Here is a 14089-nt window from a genome sequence, read left to right as displayed (position 1 = left end):
TTACTACATTTACAACTACTTTGTTACATATACTACTTTGTTATATATATATATGTAACATAAAAAGCTTTAATTAATCTTTTTATATTATTCCTTTTCTGTAAATCCATTTCTTCATTTATTATTCAAAACGAAATGCTTTCTCAAACTTTTAAATTCACATCCTGTCCTTTAATCTATTTTTTGCTCAATTATGCATTAATTAAAAGTAAGACATTTTCCCCTTTGCCCTTTGTGGGAATCGTGCGACCTATTAAATAAACCAATTACAATTACTAAGATTTTCCTTATTCTCTAAAATGAAACATTTTACGGATTTACTTTGCAAGATAACTAACTTATATTGATACTAACTTATATTTCCCTAACTATAATGAGGAGCACAACATTTCGTAACCGCTTTTTTGATAAACGTTATCTGTCTAATAATTAATAAATAAATTTTGTATTCTCCTTCCCTGCCTAAGTCCTGTTTTAATCCTTCCACTCGGCAACGACATTATATATATATATATATATATATATATATATATATATATATATATATATATATATATATATATATATACACAGCAAAATAAATAAATACTAAAAAACACAAAGAAAATTAAGAAAAACAATAAGTTTCATTTATTGCGCATAAGCTGCAAGTAAATAGAACTCATAAGATAAGTTCAAAATGAAGATAAAACAAGGGAAAATTACAAACATATGAAGAAAGAGAAAAAAAGAAAAATTATATTAAAAAAAAAACAACTGGGGGCGGAAATAATAATAAAAAAAATTCGGAAAATAAAAAATATAATCTTTTCATCAGCCCACACGATTATATCTGCAAAAAAGAGTGCTTTCTAATACTGTATCAATACAGCCAAAGCAAAATATATCAATACAATAGTGTGAGGAGCACTCAAAAAATTTTTACAAAAATTATAACAAATAAAATAGTACTCAATAAGTAAAAATAACACGTAAGAACAGAAAATAAAATATAAAGAAAAAACAGAAAGAAACATAATCTATAAAGCGAGCAGTGAATTCAAATGAACTTACATGTACGGGAAATTTTTCAAGAATGATTTAAAATATTTTCGTAACAAGATTGCCAGATTGCAAAGTATGAAAACAAAAGCGCAAATTGAGCGTAACTAGAGGAGTTTTGTTTTAAAATGCGTTCGTACTGCATTACTGAAGTGCGTTTGATTTGTTAGTTACCAAGGATGGGCCTGAAAATGGATGTCCGCAAGGTAATATAATTTAAAGAAGTTGACTATAAATAATTTTAGAAAATAAATATTTAAGAAAAAAATAGAAAAGGGAAAAAAACACGCATAGCCTGTTTTGCACATAATATTGGACACAGATTTGCCCGAAATAGATTTGCTCATGGAAAAATTACATAAATTAACAAAGGAATTTTTTAGTAAATAATTTTGACCACGAATTTGCCCGAAATGGATTTGCACATGGAAAAATTATACAAATTAAGTGGTCAAAAAACTGAATCCATTGATAAAAAGGTATTTTGTGTCTGATTTCGTAATTTAAAATATCATCTACACTTATTAATTAGCATATATATATATGTATTTAATTTTTGCATATTTCGTTATAACGTTTCGTTATTTAAAATTTTTACACACAGTAATAAAATTCATTTATCCAAAGATCACTGTATGCAAAAAAAAGATTATAGTAAATATTTATTATTCTATTTAAGAATGGTACAAAAAAATTTGAGTTGTAAGATATGGAATTTTTTTAATCATTTTAAAGAGCGTAATATTACATGGCAAAATACAAAATTTTAGCCAAATCAGTCGAATAGTTCCCGAGAAATCAAATTTTAAGTATCTGACTTTTTTTGAAATGGAGTGAAAATGAATGAAAATAGTCGGAATAGTAAGTGGAATATTGTCGACCGATTTTGCTCAAATTTTGTATTTTGCTACATAACATTACATTCTTTAAAATGATGCAAAAAAAAAATCTTGATTTTTTTTACTGTTCCTAAATAAATTAATAAGTCTTTGCTAAAAGTTGTTTTTTGCATGGAATTATCTTTGAAAAAACCTAATTCATAATTGTGTGTAGAAAATTTTAAATTTGCTTGCAAAATTCTCAAGACATAGTGACGAACCATGCAAGAGGTAAAATTAGTATTAAGATGTTCAAACTCTGGAGCTCGATCCTAACCAAAATATTGGGTCCATATTTTCCAGATTGCAACTGCCCCCTCTATTTTGGGGGCCACAAATCCGTATCTATCGAAACAAAAAAAGGTGTGTTTATTCTGCTAAAGTATGTTTTTGTGTCTGATTTCGTAACTTAAAATATCCTCCGCACTTATCAATTGGCATATTTGAGATCACCTCTCGAGACATTAAGATTGAGTCCTAAAATCTGAAAATCCAATCATCATATCAAAAGTTATTCAGGTTGGTCCCTTTTTTTTTCTTTTTTTTTTAGCACACTGTACATACATTGTACTTTTTCAGGGTTGCCACTTAACAGGGAAAATCTGGAAAATACAGGGAATTTCGTTTCTTATTTCCTTCTTTTAAAAAATGGTGACCACTCAAAGTGTGATCTATGGGATATTTAACCCACTGACAGTTCTGCACGTAAAAAGTCACATTTTAACATGTAGTCTTCTCTGCATAGCAAAACCAGTTTATCCATGCTAATGGATAGGGGAATAGTGTATAGAAGAGAAACATTCTCCTAATTTTGCTCATTTCCTTAACCGCCAATGGGTTAACCATGATATTTCAGCTATACTAAACTATTTCATTTACTATAGCATTATTTAAGTATGTTCAGCTGTTTTTCCAGCAATTAAAACTAATAAGTATAGTTAGCCCAATATACCTTACACAAGAGCACAGTAATTGTTGTTTCCTTTTAATATATTGTGTATGATATGTACAGGGAAAACACAGGGAATTCCAGATTTAAGTGGCAACCCTGTTATTGCTTTTATTTCAATAATATCCTTCAATTTGTTTTTCTTTTTAGTTCTGGGAGTGAAGGTATAACAGGGGAAGGAGAGCAAACTCTCAATCAACTTCTAGTTGAATTAGATGGTAAGTTTTCTTTTTTTTTTAATTTTTTTAAAATCAAGTTTAGATATTGTTCTTTGTTGGAATAAGTTCATGTTTAGATTAAAGATTCCCTCAAGTAGAGAGGAGGTCAAGATCATTCATTTAGATTAAAAATTGTTTTTCGGTTATAAATTTTTTTACTTCGAATAATTACTAACACAGTAGGACCTCGAAAATCCGGACTTCTGAAATCCGGAAATCTCTAAAATCAGGCTCATACGCCAGTTGGTCAGAAAAAAATTATAAAAAAAGAAGAAGAAAAACTCTTGAAATAAAAATTTTAATGCAAGAGTGCAAAACCGCAACTCTTCTCCAACAATGAAAAGGTAGGGGTGGGCAGTGAAGGAAAACTCATACCTGATATAAAAATTCCAGTCATTCTTATCAGCTCTGTATAGATAACAAAGAATATAAAGGGGAATTCCCTCCTCCTGAAGAGGAATCCCCTCAGGAGAAGGAATTCTTCTACTACCTTGTTTTTCCCCCCTTGTGAGGAAGGAAAACTGGTTCTTTTTTAACCTTGAAGCTTAGGAGGCGGGGATAAGTTCTTTCATCCCCCAACAAAAAAAGGATTAGTATCAGCTGGTACAGTCTAATCTAGAAGCATCTGTTTCAGTTATAAGTTAAAATTCAGCTCACGTTTTAAACCTATATTTTTAGTTTTAATTGCTAATAATATGTTATCTAAACGATCAATTACGGGGAACAATGACGAAAGTTTGATTTTTAATGTCTCTTATTTATTATTCAAAATGTATATTTATGTTAAAATTGACGTCAAAGGTCTACACACGCATGTTTAATCGCGAAAAATTCGAAACTTCGATAATCCAATCAATTTAAGTAAGGTATCTAAAATCCGGAAATCCGGACCTTCCAAACCCCCCAGCAGTCTGGATTTTTGAGGTTGCACTGTAATAATTATGTGTCACCTTCTCTGATTCATGAAATTAAAAAAATCTCAGTTAAATATAATTTTCTTCTATAAAAAATAACCAAAATGTTAGCTAAAATAATATAAAAAATGTCCAAATTTTTAAACGTTTACTTCTATTTCAATAAAGAGTTTCTAAATTATGAATCTAGTATTAAATACTAGTAGTATTTTTTAAAAATATAAAAGAACACTAAATACATATTATTCATATAAATATGGCAACATATGGAAGAAAAATTCTGTTAATTAATAATTTACATGTTATATTTGAATCATGCATTTGGATATATCATTTTTTGGCTCACTCAAATTATGCCAATAGTATTGTAAATCGATGTAATGTTTCGATTATGTTTTCGGCAGTTATTGATATTGATTTTCGCATGGTTTTTAAATATCTGGATATATTTAAAACAATATGGAAAATTAGAATCGTGCATTTGAGTATTTACTTTTTAAGGCAATGATTCTATCAAATTTTCGGCAGTTATTGCGATTGATTTCTCCATAGCTTTTAAATCCGATAGTTTTTTATACGATATTATTTATTACAACAATCTAATCTCGAACCGAAACAAGCATTTGAGGAGTTCAATCTTTTTTTTGTTTGGCAATTGCTACTACGGATTCCATGATTTTTTTATTATTTTTTATGGAGATGATTATTTACAAAATGTGAAGAATAAATAATTTATAATTTGTGCCCCCAACAAACAAAATGCGAGAATATCACCCATAATATAAGAATAAAAAATTAATTACATATTCAATTGAAAATTTTATATATATATATATATATATCGCTGTGTTTGCAATATATATATATGCAGTGAAACCTCCTGTTATGGACACTCCTGCAAAACAGACACCTCTCAGTACGGACATATTTTTAATTCCCCTGGAATCCCCTATGAATAAACCATTATGTGCATTCTCCGCAAAGCGGACACTCCCATGGCCGGACAGTCATTTTGGCCCTGAAATGTTAATTTCTATCTCTTCAAACCTGACACTACTTTTTCTAAATTTGAGAAGAAAAAAAAAATAAATTCTGCGTTAAAATGCAAGAGAAACATTTCCAACTTTTCGCTATTTTTAAAACATGTAATTTTTTTGCCTTATCCGTAACTAAAAATATTGTTAAGCTATTTCAACACAGCTGGGGTAAAAAAAAGAACAGAAATATAATCTTTGATGTGTTCATATAAATGAAACGCTTGTTCAAACACTTGATAGCTGATCAATTGCGAATAATCAACTCCATAAGTTCTCCTGACTTAACTGTGAATCGTGGGAGGTTTATTTTCGAGAAGGTATTAACCATGTTCCATATCAACTGATAGGTAGGTGCAAGGGGATGTAAACCTAATAATTGAAGCCGACTGAGAACTGAAAGCTCCTATTCGATGTCATTATGTCTGAGTTGAGTATCTATGCTAATCTGTAGCTACATCCAGAATTATGTATTCAAACTTCTTTATAATATCGCCTTTCTTAAAATTTAAATAAATATCCTTGTAGATAGTTATTGTAAATGATTTAATTATTTCTACATCTTTCAAAATATTCTGAAAACAATTAACAGTGTTAAACAAGGTACAGACATTTACCTTGTTTAACACAAGGTAAATGTCTGTGCAAACATTTATATAATTTGCACAATGAATTAGTAGTTACTAGGATTACAAATACTTGGTTTACATTGTACAATAATAAAAGAAATACCAGGTTACTTATAGTAACCTTTTATGAAATAATTTAAATGACAAAGGTCAAGTTATATGGAATGTCAATTTATCCGAAGGCAGGGTTTGAAAAAACCCGGGGATTTTTGAAAAAACCCAACCCGCCTGGGTTTTATTGAAAAAACCCGGGGAAAATTGGGTTTTATTTGAAAAAACCCGGGGAAAATTGGGTTTTTTCATTTAGTGCTCATAAATTTTACTGTTAAAATATTTTTATTTATTAAATAGTGTTGTATAAGTAAACACTAAAATTTCATCTGACTTTTACCTGTAATAAAATTAAACTGGAATAAATATTTAATGGTCTTCCATGTTTTTATAATACGATTAATAGAAAGTGAAATTAAAATTATGTATAATTATAAAGAGTATCAGTTACTTGTCCCTTTTTTCAAATATTTAGATAAATATATGCATTTTTACTTTATAGTTTCAAAAAACAAATTAATCTTAAAATTATAAAAAAGCATATATAAAAAGTTATAGCTTATTTTTTTAAAATTAGATAATAAAACTTTAAATTTGTTTATTGTTGTTTAATGTATCACTTAATAAATTTTTTTTGTTTGCTTTCAATATTTTTAAACACGATTAAAAGAAACAAAATAAATTGTATTCAAATGAAATCTTAAAAATAATATTTAAAAAATCTTAAAAGTAATATTTTAATTTTTAACTGTTTTTTAATTGTGATAAACTTTCTCCAAATAGTTAAAAATTGTCAGCAGATGTTAAGAGTTAACTTTAAAAAAAAGGTCCATTTTTTCCTTTATTATTATTATCATACAACAGATTCAAAGTGTCTACATTTCTCTCTTAGATGGCAATACACTTTTAAGAGTTTTGTAGCTTTATCTATTCCTAATCTATTTCGAAGTTTACTCTGCACCAAACCGAAAGTTGAAAAGTGTCTTTCGATAGAGACAGAGGATGCTGGTGCTGAGTGCAAACAAGAAAGAATTGACAGAAATTTTGTGGAAGCTAGGAATTTTATTTATTTATTTACTTTTTTTTTTTTTTTTTTGCCATAATTTTCCACTATTTTTTGATGAAAACTGTTGAATAACATTGTCAAGCATCATTGATTTTGGAAAGTATTCAGGATCGGAAATTTTGAATGCCATAACACATGGCAGAAATTCTGGATGATGCTTAGAAAGACAGTTTTCTGCTAATTGGTCCTGTTCATCATTTAAAAATTGTCCCCTTGTTTCGGGATCCAGGATGCATATGCTAATAAATGATGTGGCTGAACAGCCTGATCTTTTAACAAAATGTTTATGGGATTCTAATTCATCACACGATAGTAAGTTAATTCATATTTCAACAGGTTCTGAAATTGAAATGTTTTCTGGTTGAAGCTTTTTTAAAGCTTCAGAAACAATTGATATCTGTTTTTCCCAATTGATAGTTTATTGGTAAAGCCCAACATTATTTAATTTTTTTGACATATAAAATTTTTAAAGAACAATCTCTTCATATTTATGGTAATTATTGGCAAAAGTTTTTACGCGCTCACAATATGAATTCCACCTAGTATCATTTGGTCATCAAGCAGTTTTTTTTCATTTGCCCATCCATGTGCTTGATGCACATTTCTAAAATATTTGTTAACTTCAACGATATGTCCAATGATAGTATTAGGAGATACTTCTTTCTGAACCAAATTTTAAAAAAAAAAAACAATTTGTGAAAAAAACCACCAAGTGGGTTTTTTCAAAGTGGGCCCACTTGGGGAACCCTGGTTATATGTATTTTATATTAAGTTTAAATAACGCATTATCACTAACACATATTTGAATCTTCTTTATTTATAAGTGCATTACGTTTCATAATTTTTTAACTCAAGAATTATAAAATATAAATGCAGTAATATAAAAGGAACAAGTTTATTAATCTTTTTGTTTTCACACACATTTATTTACTATATTTATTAAACATGTGGATATTACCTATTATAAAATTATAATCTGTAAATATTTATAATCAGTAAAAACTAAAATTTCATCTGACTTGAGTTAAATAAAAAACAGAAATAAATATTTAATGGTCTTACATGTTTCTATAATAAGATTAATAGAAAGTGAAATTAAAACTACGTATAATTATAAAGAGTATCAGTTACTTGTCCCATTTGTTTTCAAATAATTAACCCTAGGAAAAGGATTTCATTTTTAGATAAATAATTTTAAAAAGTTCTCTTATAAAAAGTTTTAGCTTTTTTTTTTTTTTTTTTTAAAGCCAGAAAATAAAACTGTTTAAATTTGTTAATGTATCACTTGGCAAAAAAAGAAAAAAATTGTTTCTTTTAAATTTTTTTTTAATATATTATATTACCTGTATGTATTATGTTACCTGTTTATTAATATATAAAGCATGCAACTATATTTGAAAAATTGATCTTTTCAGACTATATTATTTAAATTTTTATTTGATTTAATATCATTAAAATATTACTTTTTTGAAAAAACCCTCTTGAAGTTTTCAATAGCACCTACTATAAAAATTATATGAATATTTGAGTTTCTTTTACTTTACTAATATTAAAAACTTAATCATATAAATCATGCAACTCTATTTGACAAATTTATGCTGCACAATAAATTATATAAAAATAAATGTGAAACAATAAGTTTTGGTTAAAAAAAAAAAATGTTTTTTTTTGAAAAAACCCACTTATCGTTCCAAGTGGGTTTTTTCAAGGTGGGCCCACCCAATAAAACCCGGGCGGGTTTTTTCAAAGTGGGCCCACTTGGCGAACCCTGTCCGAAGGTACTGCGTTTTTTAAATGAATCAAATATGACGTTTACCAGTTCCACAATGAAGCCAATGATTTACAGAGGTTTCTGCACAGAAATCTCAAAGGGGTTTTCCATTTAGGTTGATGTTCATAATTGCGTGTAACGCTTCTTGTTTAAAATCAGTATACGTAATGTGTTTTTTTGTAAGTTCATTGCTGAAAATCCCCTTACAACCGCTGCAGTACTCCCAGACAGAGAAAACATAAATTCCACCATGCACAGTATGTTGCTGTATTGTGGGTCATTTCGCTTCATAGATCTTTATAAATATCTTGGGTTCGGAAGGCTGAAGTTTTCTGGTGTTTAACGATGTTATGTATCTTAAATTTTAATGACACCCATTCTTTAGAAAAATTTTCATTATCTAATCTTTCAAAAATCAAAAAAGCAAATTAAATGTTCAAGTAACATCTGCATGTTTTGATTGCCAAAAGATATCAAAAGCTGTTTTTCAGATGGCCAGTCAGTGAAACCAAATGCACATGTACATAGACCCTTTTCTTTAGTTTACCAATTACGTGAGCATGCGCATTTGGTCTGACAAAGGAATTAACGGGATTTCTAGAATAGAGGGTCATTTTAGAAGTGAGGCGCTAGACTCTTGTAAGATAACAAAAATTGAAAATGTATCAAACATTAACGGGAAAGTGGCCGTCCGCACGGACATCAGATTCGAGAAATTCGTTGTCCACGGGGAATTTTTGACCGCCGCGGACGGGCGGTTTTTCGAGCCCTGCTGTATATATATATATATATTGTAAACACAGCGCTTTTGTTACTTTAACCTTTCCTTCTCGCTCCCGTGAAAATGACGGGGTGAGATTTCGCCCGCTATTTCTCGCTCCCGTGATATTGACGGGCTGGAGTGTTCAGTAGTAACGCGTTAATAAGAATAAAACTAATTAATTTTTTTTGCCCGAAAAAAATTTTATTTCTCATTTTACACACCAGATGGCAGTACCAGGATATTTTTAAGGTAATTGTAGATAGTTAGGTTATTTTAAACTAGTTGCAGCACTAATCAAATACGTAATACAAATACAAAAGATAAAAAAATAAGCACTTTTATGACCGTTTTCTTGAAAATTAACTGATCCTTAAGGGGTTAAATTAGTAAGTAGCATATATGTTTGTTATTATTTAAAGTATCTTGCAGAAAAATAGTACTAGAGAGTTTTGTCACAGATAGCTCGAAAAAATTCGGCCACAGGGAATAAATCATTCTTGTAATGTTTCTCAAAATGTTGAAGAATGCATAGCAAATATTGGTTAATAAGTAGAGAAAGATAAACTTTTCATACATTTTATGACATGCATCTTGGGTCATAATGACCTGACTCTGTAGGTCTTTATATATATATATTTTTTTCTATTTTAAAACTTTCAAAATTGTTAATATTCTATTTCTAGGTATGGCTACGAAAGAAGGTGTTATAATGTTGGCATCTACTAACAGGGCTGATGTTCTTGACAAAGTAAAGGCATTTTTAATTACTCTGAAATAGCTTTCTGCTCTTGTGTTTTTTACTACCACGTCAGGGGTCTGTCCAGGCCGAATTTACTACCGTTTAGCGGTACCTTCACAAATTCAATTTTAGAAAAAACGGTAGTTTCACAAAATACTTTTTCTTAAAATTTTATTTCTGTATACTTTAAGAAACGATAAATCCATAATTTTGTGTTGAGTTTTTAATATAATTTTTTATTTTTCTCAAATTATGTCTAAATTTTCACAAAATAGGCCTAGGCAGACCCCTGCACGTTTATATCAACTTGCCTTCGTGTATATCTGTTCAAGTGGAATTTTATAATCGATTTTAAGCTAACTTCAGGATATCCGTGTGCCTGGAAAGTCATGAATTTTGATATTGAACACAATTTGTCATGAAATGTCATGATTTTAACTATTTTTTTAAAGAAAATCATGGAAAGTCATGGATTTAGGTCGCTGAAAAATCTAATTTTTAAAATGGAATCTAAAAATACCTCCCTCCTCCATTTCATGGTGTTCTGAATATCTGAATTTGTAATAAAATCCCAACTCACAGTCATATTTTATTAAAATATATAATGTTTTTATCATGTTCTTTAAAAGTTATGGTGTTCTTTCAAAAAATGAAAGAAAAAACATCATTTCTAGAGCGAATTTTCTTTTAAATTTCTGTGATTTCAGAATTTCTGTTATTATTTTTTTATTTTATCAATTTAAAATTCTAGCTGAAGCAAGCCAGTCATTAGTGAATTTTTTTCTTTCATTTCGGGTGAACAAGAAAAGTATCTTTAGAATATATTTCTGCAGAAAAAAAATTTTTTGCTTTTGTATTTTTTTTCCAGCTATTTTATTGCTTCAACTCTTTCTTTACTCTGTTTTTTTTAAATTTAAAATCTTTAAATATGAATATGCAAAGTATAGCAGTTCTGGTTATACCTATCATTTCAATTTATGTTGTTACAATGCGTTTTTGAATTTCTTGTTGCGTTTTTGTCGGAAAGGATAGTAACTTCATTAAGTCATGAAAAATTCTAGGAATTAGTCATGAATTTAAAAATCTAAAATGTAGCAGATATCCTGTAACTTCCCGACTAGCTACATACTTCAAATTTGGCACATAGTTCAGAATTGGATGACACTGCATGAAAATGAAGAGAAAAAAGACATACAAAGTAAAATAAAATTAAAGAAAAATTAATATTTTCACAATTGTCTTTTATTCGATTAACAAAGCAATAATGATGATAAACAAATTTGTGAAGGGTTCGATTAAAAGATAAATTATTTTGTGAAGGGTCCGTTTTTAAGTTATAATATTTTGTGAAGGGTCCGTTTTTATGAAAAGATATTTTGTGAAGGGTCCGTTAATGAACCCAAATTTCTTCTAAACAGACCCCTGATAACAGTACATATACACATTTTCTTACTAATACACATGCACAACCACATTCAGAAACAATTACAGATATACATACACATACTCTCATGTGCACACATACTGTTACTGTTATGTATTTCATGCGCTCCACGTTTTTCGTTTATCAATTTTTTGTTTTTTAATTTTGTTTTTTAATTATGATTCTCCACTACAAACAGACTCTTCTAAACAGACCCCTGATAACAGTACATATACACATTTTCTTACTAATACACATGCACAACCACATTCAGATACAATTACAGATACAGTAAAACTTGTGTAAGTTGACCACTTGTGGTGCATTGTTTTAGTGGTCAACTTAGACAAGTGGTCAACTTATAGAGGGGGTGGGTCATTGTTCACTTTTTCGTTTCCCATATCATGTTGCTATATATTTAAATTTTTTTTTTTTTACTTGACTTAAAAATTTTATTCAGAAAATATGCAATTGAATACCTTAAGAAATGTTCTTAAACCAGAATGAACTTCAATTTGATACAGATAATTCTAATATTTAACTAATTTTTAAAAAAAAAAAATTATTTCGTTAGTTATGCATGTAAAGAGTTTAATAAGTATAATTTCTTAAAATATCAGAACACGAAAGCGTGTAGTTTGAAAACTTTAACAAAATAAAATTATTTGAACACTTTAAAATTGATTTACTACACTTGAAGATCAAAGACCATAAATAAAGGATCAAAGCATATTTCAAAGCATTCACTTATTCAAATGCTCACTATTGCAATTAGAAGAGCAACTTTTCAACTAACACACCTGTTTTCAATGAACGGATGAAAGAAATGGTCAAAAGCTGACCCCTTACAGTTTCCCCTGAGGGTCAACTCACAAAAGGGTTTTGATTAGCTTTTTACACTATTTCACCAAACAAGTGAAATTTTAACATACATTGCAAAAATGACATAACATACATTGCATTTTTTTCTGGTCAAATTATGAGGGTTTTAGAATAGAATTTCATAATAATCCTAAGCAAAATTGACTTATTTCAGTGGTCAACATACAAGATAGGCAGGTGGTCAAGCTACAAAGGTTTTGCTTCTTTATATTATATAGGAGAAATTCCGTTCTTGATAATTGAGGTCAACTTATGCAGGTGCCCAACTTACAAGGGTGGTCAACTTGGCAGGTTTCACTGTATACATACACATACTCTCATGTGCACACATACTGTTACTGTTATGTATTTCATGCGCTCCACGTTTTTCGTTTATCAAATTTTTGTTTTTTAATTATGATTCTCCACTACAAAATCGTTGTTTTTAAAAATATTATTTTTATTTTGATTTTTTTCCCATCTGAAATTGCACTAGTTTACTTATATCTGCCAGCTGGCAGAGTGCTTAGTGGGCCTGACTGCAAAACCAATTTACTGTGGCTTCGAATCCCGTTCAGGGTATGGTTGTTTCTCTCTGTGTGTTATCCTCTGATGTGTGAATGTGGCCCACCCTAAGAATAGGTATTTGTGGCAGTGTAGTGTGGGTAATGTTGCTTGCCTACGTGACTTAAGTTCACAGGTGCCCACTGGGTAATGTTCCAGCAAAATTAAATTCCTAGTGCCCTTTAGCATCCAAATAGAGTCTTGGTGCTGCCATCTAGTGTGGCAGAAACTAGACATCCAAATTAACATGACCAACGGTATCTCACCCATTGTGGTGGTCCTGAAAGAGTGGATAACACCTCTGGAGAATGCACTAGGTCTGCTCATCGACAAGACCGATTGTGCAGCTCATTGGAAATTTAAAAAAATGTTAGTTGTGTAATGTTATTGTTAACTAAGAAGTATTAAATACAAATAAGCATTAATACAGCAAATGCAAAGCATTATTTTAACTATGTGGTACCATTAGGATTAAGTATTACTGGCAAATATATACCCTTCAATGTGTTAATTTCAAGTCATATTTATGTAGTCATTAATGTTAGCTGTTATCGATATAGCCTGCCGGGATAGCCTGGTCAGTAGGGCACTGGGCCCATGTCCGAGAGTTCGTGGGTTCAAACCCCACCGGCCGAAGATTCCACTTGTAGTAAAGTGACTGATGCATGTTAAATCTGTCGAGTCGCAAAAGTCCCCTGTGCTCCCATAACAAATCAATACCTCTGGGGGTACTGGATTGGAGATCGATCGTTCTCTGATTCAGGTCAAAATTACGATGAAGGAATGGGTCCGTCCTATAAAAGGGTGTGTCGTATGGGTGTGGCAGAAGTCGAATTCTTGCCATAGGTGGCGTCACTGGAAAACAAGAACAGTTTTAGAGCGCTGAAATTAGCGATTTTACTAAATTTATATAAAATTAATATTGTTATTTATACATTAATATAAATTTATTATATATTTTTGAACTTCACACTCAATAAACATTTTTTGACATTTACGTAAGTAACTGCAGAACTCTCTTACCTTCATTAAGCAAAATATCTGTACTATAAGTTTTTGAATGAGAACTTACCAGATTTGTTGTTGAGAGACTTTGCTTTGTTCAGTATATCAACAGTAGTTAAAAACTAGTAGTAAGTGACTGCAGAACTCCCTTACCTTCATTATACAAAATGTTTGTACTGTAAG

The 14089-nt window shown here is 29.8% G+C and overlaps 1 protein-coding gene across 1 annotated transcript in view; it reads left to right on the top strand.

The window, feature by feature from the left end:
- The window catches only part of Spg7 (SPG7 matrix AAA peptidase subunit, paraplegin), a 73021-nt gene that overhangs the window by 36031 nt on the left and 22901 nt on the right, over nt 1-14089 (top strand). The window contains exons 11-12 of the mRNA XM_087150724.1: nt 3019-3086; nt 9998-10062. Of these exons, the coding sequence (XP_087006850.1) occupies nt 3019-3086; nt 9998-10062 (133 nt within the window). The remainder of the gene's footprint in view (nt 1-3018; nt 3087-9997; nt 10063-14089) is intronic.

Source organism: Parasteatoda tepidariorum, chromosome 9, assembly GCF_982258835.1.
Source record: "Parasteatoda tepidariorum strain Cologne lab strain chromosome 9, Ptep-v5.0, whole genome shotgun sequence".
NCBI classification, from domain to species: Eukaryota; Metazoa; Arthropoda; class Arachnida; order Araneae; family Theridiidae; genus Parasteatoda; species Parasteatoda tepidariorum.
This window is presented reverse-complemented; position numbering and strand designations above follow the sequence as displayed.